Source organism: Aquarana catesbeiana, linkage group LG06, assembly GCF_042186555.1.
Source record: "Aquarana catesbeiana isolate 2022-GZ linkage group LG06, ASM4218655v1, whole genome shotgun sequence".
Taxonomy (NCBI): domain Eukaryota; kingdom Metazoa; phylum Chordata; class Amphibia; order Anura; family Ranidae; genus Aquarana; species Aquarana catesbeiana.
In genome coordinates, this window is record NC_133329.1 from 408,029,148 (window position 1) to 408,047,572 (window position 18,425).

Here is an 18,425-nt window from a genome sequence, read left to right on the forward strand (position 1 = left end):
ATGAAAACTGTGGACCATACCACCACAGGAAAGGGGGTGGGGGTATATATTGCGTGTGGCTGAAGGATCAAAAGTACACCATATGGCCAAAGTTTTTAGACATCTGACCACCATCACACCAATATGAGCTTTGTGGGCAGCCCCTTCAGAAAAAAATTCCATTAATATTGAGTACTGCCACCTCCCCTCTCCACCTCCCTTTTGTGGCTATAAAGCTTACCACACGATTTTTGAGTGTGTCTGGGGGAATATGTGCCCATTCCGCCAAAATAACATTTGCAAGGTCAGGAGCTGACATTGGATGATAAGATCTGGATTGCAGTTGGGGTTCCAATTCATGCCAAAGATGTTCAGTAGGGTTGAGGTCAGGAGTCAGGACACTTGTGTTCCTCCAAACCAAGCTGGTCAAACCATGTCTTTATGGAGCTGTTCACTAGGGTTGAGGTCAGGGCTCTGTGCAGGACACTCAAGTTCCTCCACACCAAACTGTTCAAACCATGACAAGATTTTACCATGTTTGGATGAGAAGACCTGGCTCACCATCGGCATTCCAATTAATCCCAAAGGTGTTCAGTAGGGTTGAGGTCAGGCCTCTGTGTAGGGCACTCAAGTTCCTCCAAACCAAACTGGTCAATGTCTTTATGGAGCTGTTCAGTAGAGTTGAGGCCAGGGCTCTGTGCAGGACAGTCGAGGTCCTCCACACCAAACTGGTCAAACCATGAGAAGATTTTAGAGAGTTTCTGTGGGAATTTGTGCCCATTTGTGAGGTCAGGTACTGACGTTGGATGACACCTGATCTCATGCCAAAGGTGTTCAATAGGGGTGAGGTCAGGGCTCTGAGCAGGACACTCAAGTTCCTCCACACCAGACTGGTCAATCCATGTCTTTATGGAGCTAACTTTGAAAAACAGCCATTATAAAGATTTTTATTCCTGAGGAACCCTTAAAATAATTTTTGGATCTCAAGTAACCAATGTTAATATTATTCATTGGGGCGGAGGGGGGGGGGGGGGGGTTCAAAGAGAAGAATGCCCCTCTTACAATGGTGGTCAGAATGCTACCTTTACAGACATCTAAAACGATGATTGTCGTCACGTCACTGGCTCTGCTAAGTGGTGTTGGACCCAGAATTATGTAGGTACCATCAGATGGGGGGTCAATCAGCCACAGCTCAGGGTACTCTTAGCAACCGCTGGAGGAACCCTAGGCTTCCACAGACCCTAGTTGAGCATAGCAGGTATAGAATATAGAAGCCATATTAGGGGTAATGCTTGCTGGATAGGAACTATGTTTGGGGGCATGCAACATTGATAGATGCCATGTTTGATGTCATGCACTTTGGATGGGAGCCATGTTTGGTTTCATGAACTCTGGATAGGAACCATGTTTGGTGTCATGCACTCTGAATAGAAGCCATGTTTGGTGTCATGCATTTTGGATGGGAGCTAGGTTTGGTGTCATGCACTTTGGATGGGAGCCATGTTTGGTGTAATGCATTCTGGGTAGAGGCCATGGTTTTTGGTGTCATGCACTTCAGATAGGAGCTATATTTGGTGTCATGGACTCTGGGTAGAAGCAATGTTTGGTGTCATGCACTCTGGGTATAGGCCATGTTTTTGGTGTCATACACTCTGGGTAGAAGCCATGTCTTCTGTCATGCACTCTGGATGGGAGTCATGTTTGGTGTCATGCACTCTGGATATGTTCCATGTTTGGTGTCATGCACTCTGGATATGTTCCATGTTTGGTGTCATGCACTCTGGATACGTTCCATGTTTGGTGTCATGCACTCTGGATACGTTCCATGTTTGGTGTCATGCACTCTGGATAGTAGCTACTGTATATTTAGTGTCATGCACTCTAGATGGAAGCCATGTTTGGTGTCATGGACTGTACAGTAGATATGTTATTGACAATAATAGAACATCTTCTGCAGAAACCGTCTCACCTGAATATGTATCTTCTCTTGGCAGGTCCAGCTCATCTCTTCCCTGCGTTCCACTCTCCTTTCCCTATTGACATCCGGCACCAAGAGGGCCGATATCACTATGAGGGCCACGGAATCCACGCCATTCACGGGTAGGTTGTCTGACTGTCTAATGATCGTTATATCACAATGCGGTAGTTATGAATGTTCTCCAGCTGGTACACCCCCCCCCCCCCGCTCTCTAACTCGGTAATAGTGAATGTCACCTTATTAATAAAGTAGACAGGGAAACCAGACCATGATCACAGAACTGGGACATCCTCACCTCATTAAGATTGAGCATACTCTATATTACCAAAAGTATTGGGACGCCTGCCTTTACACGCACATGAACTTTAATGACCTCCCAGTCTTAGTCCGTAGGGTTCAATATTGAGTTGGCCCCCACCTTTGCAGCTAAACCCCTGCAACTCTTCTGGGAAGGCCATCCACAAGGTTTAGGAGTGTGTCTATGGGAATGTTTGACCATTCTTCCAGAAGCGCATTTGTGAGGTCAGGTACTGATGTTGGGCGAGAAGGCCTGGCTCGCAGTCTCCACTCTAATTCATACCAAAGGTGTTCTATCGTGTTGAGGTCAGGACTCTGTGCAGGCCAGTCAAGTTCCTCCACCCCAAACTCGCTCATCCATGTCTTTATGGACCTTGCTTTGTACACTGGTCCAAATCATTTGGTGGAGGGGGGATTATGGTGTGGGGGGGTTGTTTTTCAGGGGTTGGGCTTGGCCCCTTAGTTCCAGTGAAGGGAACTCTTAAGACGTCAGCGTACCAAGACATTCTGGGCAATTTCATGCTCCCAACTTTGTGGGAAGAGTTTGGGGGACAGCCCCTACCTGTTTCAACATGACTGCCCACCTGTGCACAAAGCAAGGTCCATAAAGAAATGGATGAGCGAGTTTGAGGTGGAGGAACATGATTGGCCTGCACAGAGTGGAGACTGCGAGCCAGGCCTTCTCATCCAACATCAGTGCCTGACCTCACAAATGCTCTCCTGGAAGAATGGTCAAACATTCCCATAGACACACTCCTAAACCTTGTGGACGGCCTTCCCAGAAGAGTTGAAGCTGTTATAGCTGGAAAGGGCGGAGCCAACTCAATATTGAACCCTACGGACTAAGACTGGGGTGCCATCAAAGTTCATGTGCGTGTAAAGGCAGGCGTCCCAATACTTTTGATAATATAGTGTAGATTGCTGTACCTGCACTGAAGGTTGCAAATCACAGTAGCTGAGAGAACATTTATTTAGGTGAGGGACGAGGTGTGAGCTAAATTCACCATCAACTGAATCTTCTGAGGGTCTCATCCTTAATGTTCAGACACACTTGTGTCTCGTCAGGTATGGTGGGGGGGGGGTCCTTTATTTACAGAAATAACATTGTCTGTGCTTCCCTGCTCCTCTGATCAAAGTTTAGCTTTCAATAAATACCTCTGTGCTTCTCTATGCAATGCAGGCAGATCATGGCTGGTGGGAGGGGCCGACCAGGTTCTGTACATAGCTTCTCTGAAGAGCCCTCAGTCCTTATGCAAGCAGTGGGAGGAGTTATGCAAATATCAACATGCCTTGATGGGTGGGTGTCAGTCTTGGAGAGTGGGTGTTCCTAGGCAGGCCTGATTTGTATAGGTAACACCCACATGTGATGCTGAGCCTCAATGATTGACAGAACAGAAATCCAATGAATAAAAGGGGCGGGGCCAGGAACAGTCAGCCTGGGGAGGAAATCGCTAAATGATGCTGGATGTCCTCCAGCCAGGAAATGAGGCGGGGCTCTATGTGATTTACTGCATTTTCTAATTTACGTTGTGAAAAAGCTCACAGTGTGCAGTGAAAGTAAAAAAAAAAAAAGTTTTAACTGAACACTTTAATTTTACTTTTTAATGTTTTAATTTTATTTTTTTTATTTCATTTTTTTAAGTCTAATTTTTAATTTAAATTTTTACATTTTTTAAATGTTTATATTTTAATTTATTTAATTTTAATTTGTTAGCTTTTTTAGTTTTCATTTTTTAAGTCTTTACTTTTTAATTTTTTCATTTTAATTAAATTTTTTTTTTACACTTTAATTGTACAATTTTTAAAATGTTTTATTTTACTTCTTTTTTCCTTATTTACTATATTATATTATTTATATTATTTTATTTATTTATATTATATTATACTTATTTATTATACAAATAAGTATAATATAATATAAATACATAAACATAATATAATATAATTTAAATAATATAATATAGTAAATAAGGAAAAAAAAGAAGTAAAAAAATATTTTTTTTATTTTTTTTTATGGAATAATAAAATTGATTCCATATAATATAGTAGAATATTGTTCCGTTTCCTCTTCTCTTATTTCTCCCCCTTCCCTATGAATGAATAAAAACTTTAGTGATAAATTTCCTTTTTTCGATGAGTCTGCAGGGTGTCCGTGTCAGCGATTCTGGGCCATTTTTGTTCATCCTGCGTATTTGTTACCCCCCCAAATTGTGGGGCCCCTTAGTGCAGTGGAAATCTCTTCCCTTCTCCCCTCCCCCCATCCTCATGCAGATTGCAGCAGAACGCGGTGCGATTTATCAAAGCGTCAGTTGTAGTCGGTGTTTGTTGGGAAAAATAACATGTCTGCTCTTTGGCTCTGATGATTAATGTGATGTGAGAGTGACGTAGAGCCCTCATATATCAAACCCACATCCCGGCTGTCTGCGGGAGCTCGGGTTCCACGCACAGCTAATTACACCAGTTCTGCGCGGTAAATGAAGCGCGCTCGTGTGCTGCGGCAGACATAGGGGGCCGCAGGCTGCGACTTGTCTGGGTGTCCTGAACCGTCCTGGGACTGGGTGAGGAATGTATTATATTATTATTATTATTTGTATTATATATTATATATTTCTATAGCTCTGACGTTAGTCTCTGCACCAGAGGAGCTTACACTCTAATGTCTGAGGACCTTGTACAGAGGGGCTGAGAGCTTCATGTTTGTGATTGGTTGGATCGGACGGCCTTTTGAGGTTGGCTCAGGTGTGTGTCTAGGGCAGTGGTTCTCAATTCCAGTCCTCAGGACCCACCAACAGGATAGATTTTATATATTACCTTGGGGAGATGCAGACAAGAATACTGCAATCACTGAGCAGCAAATGATATCACCTGTGATGTATTTCAGTTATCTTGCAAACCTGGCCTGTTAGTGGGTCCTGAGGACCGGAGTTGAGAACCACTGGTCTAGGGTGTCCTCTGCTATACGCGTTTGCAATCAATCGCTTCATCAGGAGGTTAGAGAGCAGACCGGTGCGGGGTCCGTGTGGGCATTCCTGGTGAGCCCTTTCTGAGGGTCGTGGCCTATGTTGATGACGCATTTCTTTTAATCTCTGGGACATCTCTCCGTCCACTGCCCTACTGACACCATCCACTGCCCTACTGACACCTTCCACTGCTCTACTGACACCGTCCACTGCTCTACTGACACCATCCACTGCCCTACTGACACCATCCACTGCCCTACTGACACCATCCACTGCCCTACTGACACCTTCCACTGCTCTACTGACACCATCCACTGCCCTACTGACACCATCCACTGCCCTACTGACACCTTCCACTGCTCTACTGACACCATCCACTGCTCTACTGACACCATCTACTGCCCTACTGACACCATCCACTGCTCTACTGACACCATCCACTGCCCTGCTGACACCTTCCACTGCTCTACTGACACTGTCCACTGCTCTACTGACACCATCCACTGCCCTACTGACACCTTCCACTGCTCTACTGACACCATCCTCTGCTCTACTGACACCATCTACTGCTCTGCTGACACCATCCACTGCTCTACTGACACCTTCCACTGCTCTACTGACACCATCCACTGCTCTACTGACACCATCTACTGCCCTACTGACACCATCCACTGCTCTACTGACACCATCCACTGCCCTGCTGACACCTTCCACTGCTCTACTGACACTGTCCACTGCTCTACTGACACCATCCACTGCCCTACTGACACCTTCCACTGCTCTACTGACACCATCCTCTGCTCTACTGACACCATCTACTGCTCTGCTGACACCATCCACTGCTCTACTGACACCTTCCACTGCTCTACTGACACTATCCACTGCTCTACTGACACCATCCACTGCTCTACTGACACCATTCACTGCTCTACTGACACCATCCACTGTTCTACTGACACCATCCACTGTTCTACTGACACCATCCACTGCCCTACTGACACCGTCCACTGCTCTACTGACACCGTCCACTGCCCTACTGACACCGTCCACTGCTCTACTGACACCGTCCACTGCTCTACTGACACTGTCCACTGCTCTACTGACACCATCCACTGCTCTACTGACACCGTCCTCTGCCCTACTCACACCATCCACTGCCCTACTGACACCGTCTACTGCCCTACTGACACCTTCCACTGCTCTACTGACACCATCTACTGCCCTACTGACACCTTCCACTGCTCTACTGACACCATCCACTGCCCTACTGACACCGTCCACTGCCCTACTGACACCATCCACTGCCCTACTGACACCGTCCTCTGCCCTACTGACACCTTCCACTGCTCTACTGACACCATCCACTGCTCTACTGACACCGTCCACTGCTCTACTGACACCGTCCACTGCTCTACTGACACCGTCCACTGCTCTACTGACACCGTCCACTGCTCTGCTGACACCATCCACTGCCCTACTGACACCATCCACTGCCCTACTGACACCTTCCACTGCTCTAATGACACCGTCCACTGCTCTAATGACACCGTCCACTGCTCTACTGACACCGTCCACTGCTCTACTGACACCGTCCACTGCTCTACTGACACCATCCACTGCCCTACTGACACCTTCCACTGCTCTACTGACACCTTCCACTGCTCTACTGACACCGTCCACTGCTCTACTGACACCATCCACTGCCCTACTGACACCTTCCACTGCTCTACTGACACCATCCACTGCTCTACTGACACCATCTACTGCCCTACTGACACCATCCACTGCTTTACTGACACCATCCACTGCCCTGCTGACACCTTCCACTGCTCTACTGACACTGTCCACTGCTCTACTGACACCATCCACTGCCCTACTGACACCTTCCACTGCTCTACTGACACCATCCTCTGCTCTACTGACACCATCTACTGCTCTGCTGACACCATCTACTGCTCTACTGACACCTTCCACTGCTCTACTGACACCATCCACTGCTCTACTGACACCATCTACTGCCCTACTGACACCATCCACTGCTCTACTGACACCATCCACTGCCCTGCTGACACCTTCCACTGCTCTACTGACACTGTCCACTGCTCTACTGACACCACCCACTGCCCTACTGACACCTTCCACTGCTCTACTGACACCATCCTCTGCTCTACTGACACCATCTACTGCTCTGCTGACACCATCCACTGCTCTACTGACACCTTCCACTGCTCTACTGACACTATCCACTGCTCTACTGACACCATCCACTGCTCTACTGACACCATTCACTGCTCTACTGACACCATCCACTGTTCTACTGACACCATCCACTGTTCTACTGACACCATCCACTGCCCTACTGACACCTTCCACTGCCCTACTGACACCATCCACTGCTCTACTGACACCGTCCACTGCCCTACTGACACCATCCACTGCTCTACTGACACCGTCCACTGCTCTACTGACACTGTCCACTGCTCTACTGACACCATCCACTGCTCTACTGACACCGTCCTCTGCTCTACTCACACCATCCACTGCCCTACTGACACCGTCTACTGCCCTACTGACACCTTCCACTGCTCTACTGACACCATCTACTGCCCTACTGACACCTTCCACTGCTCTACTGACACCATCCACTGCCCTACTGACACCGTCCACTGCCCTACTGACACCATCCACTGCCCTACTGACACCGTCCTCTGCCCTACTGACACCTTCCACTGCTCTACTGACACCATCCACTGCTCTACTGACACCGTCCACTGCTCTACTGACACCGTCCACTGCTCTGCTGACACCATCCACTGCCCTACTGACACCATCCACTGCCCTACTGACACCTTCCACTGCTCTACTGACACCGTCCACTGCTCTACTGACACCGTCCACTGCTCTACTGACACCGTCCACTGCTCTGCTGACACCATCCACTGCCCTACTGACACCATCCACTGCCCTACTGACACCTTCCACTGCTCTAATGACACCGTCCACTGCTCTACTGACACCGTCCACTGCTCTACTGACACCGTCCACTGCTCTACTGACACCATCCACTGCCCTACTGACACCTTCCACTGCTCTACTGACACCTTCCACTGCTCTACTGACACCGTCCACTGCTCTACTGACACCGTCCACTGCTCTACTGACACCGTCCACTGCTCTACTGACACCATCCACTGCTCTGCTGACACCATCCACTGCCCTACTGACACCATCCACTGCCCTACTGACACCTTCCACTGCTCTACTGACACCGTCCACTGCTCTACTGACACCGTCCACTGCTCTACTGACACCATCCACTGCCCTACTTACACCGTCCACTGCTCTACTGACACCGTCCACTGCCCTACTGACCGTCCATGTTTTAATACATTTTAAAATGTTTGTTTACATTTATTTATTAGAGTGTGTGTGTCTATGTACAGTGTATGTGTATATATGGGGGGGGCACATCCTAATACATTATACTGTGCACAGCTATGCTAACAGGCAATGCGAGGATCCTGACTGAAATCCCGGCAGTGGCGCAGGGCTCAGCTGATGATCTGCACTGATGGGACGTTGTTTGTGTTACACCTGATAAGAAGTAATTACAAACAGCCCAATCTACAACAAAGCACTTAATTACACCCAGTGACAGCGTGATCCCGGCTGCAGGAAATGAAAATTAATCAAGTTTCAGGACGCTAATTAGTATCCATGTTCTAGTTTAGGAAGTTATAGATACAAGTGATTATTTGTCTTCATTTCAGTTCTGAATCCAGATGTATATATTTGGGACGAGCGCGCTCACACTTCCCGCCGCGTATGTTTTTATATCATATTTATGTAACTTTTGGGCTGAGCCTCCTCTGCGGTTTTACTGTAAAATGAAATATATGTCACCGTTATTCTATAAAATCCGGATCTCCTCGGGGACCGCACTGCGCAGGCGGCGGATCCATCCCCCCGGGCAGATGTTTGCAGCTCATTGTGTTGTTTTACCTTCAGGAAGTTCAACGTTTCAGTTTTGGGCTTTGTTTATATTTGGACTTTTTTTGGACTTTTGCTATTTTTATGTTGAAGTTTGTTTTTCAAATTGAAAAAAAAAAAAAAATCCAGCAAAATAATCAGACTTTGGATTTGTTTGGTTTCCAGCAAAACGGTAATAGTTTTTGATTATTTTTATTTTAATTATTTTTCAAAGTTTACAAAACATTTTTTCAGATTGTTTTTTTATTACATTTTATTTTCTAAATACATTTCCAATACAGAATACTTTTATTATACAGTGTTTGCAGACATACTGACATTTCTAATACGTATACTTGAGTGGGGAGGGAGGAGTATTCGGAATAATGCAATGATGGGAGAATACAGTTGTTTATTGAAAGTATAAAAAATTTACAGATTTAGCTGATGCGTTTTGGGGAAACTGCCCCCCCCTTCACGGAGGGAAGGTTGGCCCATAGTCCCATCCAAAAGAAGGGCTACTGCAACTCAGATTGGTGAAAAGGGGAATGCGGGTTCTGATAGAAAGGTGTCAGAACACACAGAGCATCGCAGTTTGTTGTATATGGGGATAGGTAGACATAGACCGGTCAGGGTGTCCATGTTGACCCATGTCCACAGTCAAAAGTGCCTACAATGGGCATGTGAGCATCCAAACTGGACTACGGAGCAATGGAAGTAGGTGGCCTGGTCTGATGAGTTCAAGAATGGTTTGAGAAACACAACAAAGCGTTCAAGGTGTTGACTTGGCCTCCCAATTCTGTGCTGGAAAAACAAGCCTGATCCATGGAGGTCCCACCTCACAACTTACAGGATTTAAAGGATCTAGGTGGGGAGGGAAGGCTCATTGATGGAAGTGGGGGGGGGGGGGGCTCATTGATGGAGGTGGGGAGGGAAGGCTCATTGATGGAGATGGGGAGGGAAGGCTCATTGATGGAGGTGGGGAGGGAAGGCTCATTGATGGAAGGGGGGAGGGAAGGCTCATTGATGGAGGTGGGGATGGAAGGCTCATTGATGGAGGTGGGGAGGGGAAGGCTCATTGATGGAGATGGGGAGGGAAGGCTCATTGATGGAAGTGTGGAGGGAAGGCTCATTGATGGAGGTGGGGAGGGAAGGCTCATTGATGGAGGTGGGGAGGGAAGGCTCATTGATGGAGGTGGGGAGGGAAGGCTCATTGATGGAAGTGTAGAGGGAAGGCTCATTGATGAAGGTGGGGAGGGAAGGCTCATTGATGGAGGTGGGGAGCGAAGGCTCATTGATGGAGGTGGGGAAGGAAGGCTCATTGATGGAGGTGGGGATGGAAGGCTCTTTGATGGAGGTGGGGGGGGGGGGGTTGCTCAATGATGGAGGTGGGGAGGGAAGGTTGGCCCATGATTTTGTGCCATCCAAAAGAAGGGCTACTGCAGCTCAGATTGGTGAAAAGGGGAATGCTGGTTCTGATAGAAAGGTATCAGAACACACAGAGCATTGCAGTTTGTTGTATATGGGGGTAGGTAGACATAGACTGGTCAGGGTGTCCATGTTGACCCATGTCCACAGCCAAAAGCCTACAATGGGCATGTGAGCATCCAAACTGGACTACGGAGCAATGAAAGAAGGTGGCCTGGTCTGATGAGTTCAAGAATGGTTTGAGGAACACAACAAAGCGTTCAAGGTGTTGACTTTGCCTCCAAATTCTGTGCTGGAAAAGCAAGCCTGATCCATGGAGGTCCCACCTCACAACTTACAGTTTTTAAAGAATCTACTACTGTAGGCTTGGTGCCAGATATCACAGCGTACCATCAGCGGTCTGGTGGAGTTTGTGCCGTGGCCCGTGACGGGTTATGGTGGGTGGTCATAATGTTATGGTTGATCATTGTACAGTATATTCCCCCAGGTAGACAAAGGTGGTTGTACCACCAGATTGTAATATGCAGCCAGCTCAGGACCCCCTCCTCATAGTATGGAACTGGGAAAGCTGGATTTCTGGCAATAGATTTCTCCAAATGCTTTGGCTACGGGTCGTTTTTCGGTGTGTGGTCCAGGTCTAATCTCCACGTTAATGGAACCTCGATTCAGTCCCACGCAGAGGAATGTAACAAGACTGTGGGCATTGTTCATAAACATTAAAACAGGTAGATGTAGGGTGCCCCTTTAAGCTGGCAGCGTGTCTGGTGCTGGGAGTGTGACGGTCGGGGTAAAGCTGATATCGCTTTCCATAAAATTGGGTCTGGCTCCAGCTGTGTGACTTCACCGCACACCTGCTGACTCCGAGAATGACATCACCCGGCACCAATGTGGTTCAGTGCCAGTTACCGCCCTGCCCACAGCTGTTCATAATGCCAACTGCCGACCTGTCCCCCTCCACATACTGACACCCAGCAACATTGCTGTGTGAACGCCTCCGATGCCAACTGCTTCTTCCTGTGCAATGACTTGTAATGCCAAATATCACCCAAGTCCTTCCAGCCCTCCATAGTGCCATCTGCCGCCCCCTCCTCACCACCACCCTCCCTTCCAAACCCTCCGTGTCATCCGGGTGCCACCACCCAGACTGCTCCACTAGGCTTTTCTTGTGCTGACTACTCTCTGTGGTGATTGTGGGGAGACATTAGAGTGCAAGCTCCATTGGTACAGAGACTGATGTGACTGGCTCAATGCTCTCTGTACAGCACTGCGGTATATGTCAGAGCTATGTAAATGTATAATAATAATAGTGTGTGACTGTGGGGGAGGGGACATTAGAGTGTAAGCTCCTCTGGTACAGAGGGTGACGTGACTGGCTTAGTGTTCTCTGTACAGCACCGTGGTATATGTCAGAGCTATATAAATGTATAATAATATTAATGTGTGACTGTATGGGACATTAGAGTGTAAGCGCCTCTGGTACAGAGACTGATGTGACTGGCTCAGTGATCTTTATACAGCACCGCGGTATATGTCAGAGCTATATAAATGTATAATAATAATAATAATAATATTGTGTGAGACTGTGGGGGGACATTAGAGTGTAAGCTCCCCTGGTGCAGAGACTGATGTGACTGTGGGGGAGGGGACATTAGAGTGTAAGCTCCCCTAGTACAGAGACCGACTTGACTGGCTCAGTGATTTCTGTACAGCACTGCAGTATATGTCAAAGCTATATAAATGTATAATAATAATTGTGTGTGACTGTGGGGGAGGGGACATTAGAGTGTAAGCTCCTCTGGTACAGAGACGGACGTGACTGGCTTAGTGTTCTCTGTACAGCACCGTGGTATATGTCAGAGCTATATAAATGTATAATAATATTAATGTGTGACTGTATAGGACATTAGAGTGCAAGCTCCTCTGGTACAGAGACTGATGTGACTGGCTCAGTGATCTCTATACATTACCGCGGTATATGTCAGAGCTATATAAATGTATAATAATAATAATATTGTGTGAGACTGTGGGGGGACATTAGAGTGTAAGCTCCCCTGCTGCAGAGACTGATGTGACTGTGGGGGAGGGGACATTAGAGTGTAAGCTCCTCTGGTACAGAGACTGATGCGACTGTGGGGGAGGGGACATTAGAGTGTAAGCTGCCCTAGTACAGAGACCGACTTGACTGGCTCAGTGATTTCTGTACAGCACTGCGGTATATGTCAGAGCTATATAAATGTATAATAATAATAGTGTGTGACTGTATGGGGACATTAGAGTGTAAGCTCCTCTGGTACAGAGACTCATGTGACTGGCTCAGTGATCTCTGTACAGCACCGCGGTATATGTCAGAGCTATATAAATGTATAATAATGATAGTGTGTGACTGTCAAGAGACATTAGAGTGTAAGCTCCTCTGGTACAGAGAGTGATGTGACTGGCTCAGTGTTCTCTGTACAGCACCGCGGTATATGTCAGAGCTATATAAATGTATAATAATGATAGTGTGTGACTGTCGAGAGACATTAGAGTGTAAGCTCCTCTAGTACAGAGGCTGATCCCATTGGCTCTATAAGTCCCTCTGAGTGCAGCTGCTTCCCCTGACTCTTCTCCCTCTTCACAGCGTCTCCCAGGAGCCAACTGCCGCCAATACTGATTTGGCCCATGACGGGCGCAGCGGCTTGTGTCCTCCTGTGTGATGTTGTGGCATCGATGGGTGGAATTGTTCCGCTCAGTTATCTCGCCTCTTCCTGGGGCGCGCTGTGTAATCAGGCTGTAGTGGGTGCAGCTGTGGTCTGAACGTCGCTGTATCTGTCGGGGGTCAGAGCCGCCGCCGTCGCGCCGCAGTTCTAGATCGGTATGCTGCCATGCCGGGGACACCTCTGATGAGTGTCCCTCCCCCTCCTGTGACTCCAGGGAGCTGACAATTCCAGTGCTGAGTCTGCATAGTCCTAGATGTGACGTCTCAGCTGTAGGACTGTCCGGTCTTCGTAGAATGGCTTCTGGGACTTGTAGTTCCCTATCAGCAAAGGGGACAGTGGGTGTCCAAAACCAGATCTAGAATCATTACAATTCCCAATGTCCATCTATACTGACAGATTATTTTTCTCCCTCTCTTGCAGCCCGCCAGGCCTGAGCGGAAGCCCCGTCATCTCCGACATCTCCCTGATCCGCCTGTCACCGCACGCGGTGAGCGCCGCCGAATTTGGACACGCCCACCACTATGTGAACCCCCACATGGAGCATTACCTGCGATCTGTCCACGGGAGCCCCACCCTCTCCATGATATCTGCCGCCAGGGGGCTGAGCCCCGCCGAAGGTAAGCCGGACCCCTGTATAGGTTATGCTTTGGAATCATGTTATTATATACTGTTTTAACTATCAAAAGATTTGTAATTCTGTTCAGCCAGTTTTGTGATCCAGTGACTTACCAGAACAGCCCAGTCAAGACACACCCCCTCAGTCTGGTGATTGGAGGAGCAGCACACTGAGAGTTGTCACTTTGCACTCTCCTCCTATCAGCATGCCTACTGACAACACATGACCAGTGTAGGAGGGCCTGATTGGCTCCCAGCTCTGTCCCTTTTGCTCCCAATCCAAGCGCTGCTGTCAGTGTATTATGCCCTGTACACACGATCGGACATTGATCGGACGTTCCGACAACAAAGTCCATGGATTTTTTCAGACGGATGTTGGCTCAAACTTGTCTTGAATACACACGGTCGGACAAAGTTGTCGGAAAATCCGATCGTTCTGAACGCGGTGACGTAAAACACGTACGTCGGGACTATAAACGGGGCAGTAGCCAATAGCTTTCGTCTCTTAATTTATTCTGAGCATGCGTGGCACCTTGTGCATCGGAATTGTCCACACACGGTCGGAATTTACGCAAACGGATTTTGTTGTCGGAAAATTTTATAGCCTGCTCTCAAAATTTGTGTGTCAGAAATTCCGATGGAAAAAGTCCGATGGAGCCCACACACAATCGGAATTTCCGACAACAAGCTCCGATCGCACATATTCCGTCGGAAAGTCCGACCGTGTGTACAGGGCATTACAGAAATCTGATACCAAGGCAAATTCAGATACCTACCTGAGTTTCATTTAAAAATAGATTGAATTTTTTTTTTTTTTAATATATTAAAAAAAGATATGACCTAACATAGCCACAGCAACAAAATCTCCATCCCTATTATTGTATATAAAAGAAAAGAAAAAAAAGTAAAAAAAAAAAAAAAGAAAAAAACGAAAAAAAAAAAGAAAAGAAGAAAGAAAAAAAAAAGAAAAGAAAAAGTTAAAAAAGAAAAAGATGAAAAAGAAAAAAAGAAAAAGAAGAAAGAAAAAAAAAGAAAAAAAGAAGAAAGGAAAAAAAAAAAGAAAAAGTTAAAAAACAAAAAAGAAAAAGATGAAAAAGAAAAAAGAAGAAAGAAAAAAAAAAGAAAAAAAGAAAAAGAGGAAAAAAAAAAAAGAAAAAGTTAAAAAAAACGAAAAAAGAAAGAAACGAAAAAGAAAAAAAGAAAAAGAAGAAGGAAAAAAGAAAAAGAAAAAAGAAAAGAAAAAGTAAAAAAAAAAACGAAAAAAAATAAAAAAACTAAAAAGAAAAAAAGAAAAAGACAAAAGAAGAAAAAAAGAAAGGAAAAAAGAAAAAAATAATCTAATTTAAAGACCCACTGTTTTTTCTTTTTCCTTTAGAATTTTTTTAATACATGCAGAATGGCTTTTTATTTTTTTTTTATATGAAGATTGATTATGAGATTACCTTATTATTGCAGGTATTTATATAGCACGGACAATTTTACACCGCCCTTTACATATTGCACATTCACATCAGGTCCTTCTTTCGAGGAGCTTACAATTTAAGGCCCCTATCTCACATGCTCACACATACTAGGGCCAATTGTCCTACCACCATGTCTTTGGAGTGTGGGGGGCAACTGGTGTACCCTGGAGGAAACCCACGCAAGCACAGGGAGAACATGCAAACTCCATGTAGGTAGGGTCCTGGTGGGATTTCTAACCTGCCAGGCAAAGGTGATAACTACTAAGCCACTGTGCTGGCCACTCATTTATCGCTTCCATATCCTGATTTTAGGCATCTGGAGGGTTGTCAAGCCTTATGGCTGCTCTAAAGATCAATTGTTATTCTCAGACATGACCCACAGACTTGCACAGAGATGGAGGAACATTAAGGGTCGGTTCACACTGGGACGACTTGGGATCCGACTTGTACGCCCTCAAGTTGCCCCAAGTCGCCCCAGAAAGAGATTCACATTTAAGTGAATGGGAGCGTCTTAATAGACACTACTGAAGTCGCTCCGACTTCAGAGCGTACTCCCTGTACTACTTGGATCCGACTTGGTAGGCGACCTGTACCATAGAAATCAATGGAAGTCGCCTCCAAGTCGGATCTCTCTCTCAAAGTCAAGCGACTTTGCAGGGAAAACCCCTCCCTCCCAGAGAGCTGATTGTCCTGTGATTGGCCACAGCCAAAGTCGCCTGTCCTTGAAGTCGCGTTGTAATTTGCTAAAGTCGCGCTGAAGTCGCGCCGAAGTCGCGTTGAAGCCGCGTTGAAGTCGCCGTGCAAAGTCGCGTTAAAGTCGTGTTGCCCCTGTGTGAATTGAGCCTTAAGCACAACTGCATTTTATCACTGCTAAGCAAGAAGCAGAGCCTGTGTAAGTATGTCTGCCAGTATATGCCCCCCCCCCCCCCCCCCAATGATGAATTTTCGGTATCTCCAGTAAAGGGTAATGTTAATACTGCATCATATATTAGATATTGTAGACAATGGTTCTCTTCCAACCTTGTGGTAACAGTTTGGTGAAGACCCCTTTTCTGTTCAATCATGACTGTGCCCCTGTGTACAAAGCCAGCTCCATAAAGACATGGATGACCAATTTGGTGTGGAGGAACTTGAGTGTCCTGCAGAGAGCCCTGACCTCAACCCTGCTGAACACCTTTGGGATGAATTGGAACCCTGATGGTGAGCTTGGTCTTCTCATGTTTTTCAGTACCTGACTTCACAAATGGTTATAAATTCCCACAGACACCCTCCAAAATCTTGTGGAAAGTCTTCCCAGAAGAGGGGAGGATGTTATAGCCACAAAGGGGGTCATCTCCATGTTATGTGCCATTGGGGAATGCCATATAAATGGCCGTGGTTTGTGGAGTGGGATGTCCAGCTCCATAAAGACATGGCTAGACCAGTTTGGTGTGGAGGAACTCAAGGGTCCTGCACAGAGAGCTGACCTCAACCTACTGAACAACTTTGGGATGAATAATGATGGTGAGCCAGGTCTTCTCAACAACTCTCCAACATCCGTACCTGACCTCACAAATTGGCACACATTCCCACAGACACCTTCCATAATTTTGTGGAAGAATGGAGGATGTTCTAGCCACCAAGGGGGCCAACTCCATGTTACTTGCCATGAGGGAACTCAATAATAATTGCTATGGTTTTTAGAATAGGTTTTAGCTTCATAAAGACATGGTTTGACCAGTTTGGTATGGAGTAACTCAAGTGTTCTGCACAGAGCCCGACCCCAACCCTACTCAACACTTTTGGGATGAATTTGTGATGGGGAGCCAGGTCTTCTCATCGAACTTCAAAATTTTGTGCAAAGTCTTCCCAGAAGAATGGAGATGTTCTAGCAACAAAGAGGGAAAACTCCATCTTACCTACCATGGGGGAACTCCATAATAATGGCCATGGTTTTTAGAATCAGATGTCCAGCTCCATAAAGACATGGTTTGACCATTTTGGTGTGGAGAAACTCAAGTGACCTGCAAAGAATCCTGACCTCAACCCTACTGAACACCTTTGAGATGAGTTGGCATGGTGAGCCAGGTCTTTTTATCCAACATCAGTACCAGACCTCACAAATTGGCACAAATTCCTACAGACATCCTCTAAAATCTTGTGGAAAGTCTTCCTAGAGGAGTGGATGATGTTTTAGCCACAAAGGGGACAACTCCATATTAATGGACATGGTTTTGGAAGGAGATGCCCAAGGCGTGCACTTTTGACCATAGGACATACTATTCTACAGGCTGTACAAGGGAGGCATCAGAGGCATCCCAGAAGACTGATGGATATCCATAATAAGTGGTCAACTTCATATTAACGGCCATGGTTTTGGAATGGGATGATGGGTGTGATGGCCAGGTGTCCACATAGGTTGGCCACAAACTCGAACACACACCAAAAATGATATCATTAATCTGTTCATATTGTAACATAAAATAAACGGTAACTATATTATAAACAATGTAACAATTTTTTTCCATTCCCGGCCCAATCTATGGTTCAGCAATTTACTATCATGGTGGCCTCGGGCTCTCTGTCCCTCTGCAAGGTCCCTAGTTCCAGGGACCTGACCCGTCTATCATGGGAACTGGTCCGCTTCCCTCCGCGCTTTCGGCTTTGCAGGTTTTTTTTTTCTTGAATGAATTTGGACAGAGGCTGACACTATTTATTTTTCCTCCGGGTTCCCCCCCCCCTTGTCGCTCTGGGTGTAGTTTTGAGGAATTGCAGCTGTGAGATGTTCTATAATTGGCTTTGGCACTGCAGAGGGGTTCAGTCAGCCAGACGCCCAGACTTGCTGCGTTCAGCAGCTCCATGTGTCTTGTATCAGCTTCACCGAGAGTGCTTCAGACATTAATGAGAATGTTTACATAGTGGGCCCGAAACCCAAGAGCGCCGAGCGCAAGAAACCCTGCGCTCGCCGCTCCGCTTTTCCCCCGTATACCATAAAAGTTGCATTATCAGTCAACCTCATACAAAACAAGTTACATATTTTATAAAATATTATAACATA

The 18,425-nt window shown here is 46.5% G+C and overlaps 1 protein-coding gene across 1 annotated transcript in view; it reads left to right on the top strand.

Moving 5' to 3' along the window:
• GLI2 (GLI family zinc finger 2) overlaps positions 1-18,425 on the top strand; it is a 205,752-nt gene that overhangs the window by 118,405 nt on the left and 68,922 nt on the right. Inside the window, exons 3-4 of the mRNA XM_073634468.1 lie at positions 1,974-2,079; positions 13,731-13,927. Coding sequence (XP_073490569.1) covers positions 1,974-2,079; positions 13,731-13,927 — 303 coding nt within the window. The remainder of the gene's footprint in view (positions 1-1,973; positions 2,080-13,730; positions 13,928-18,425) is intronic.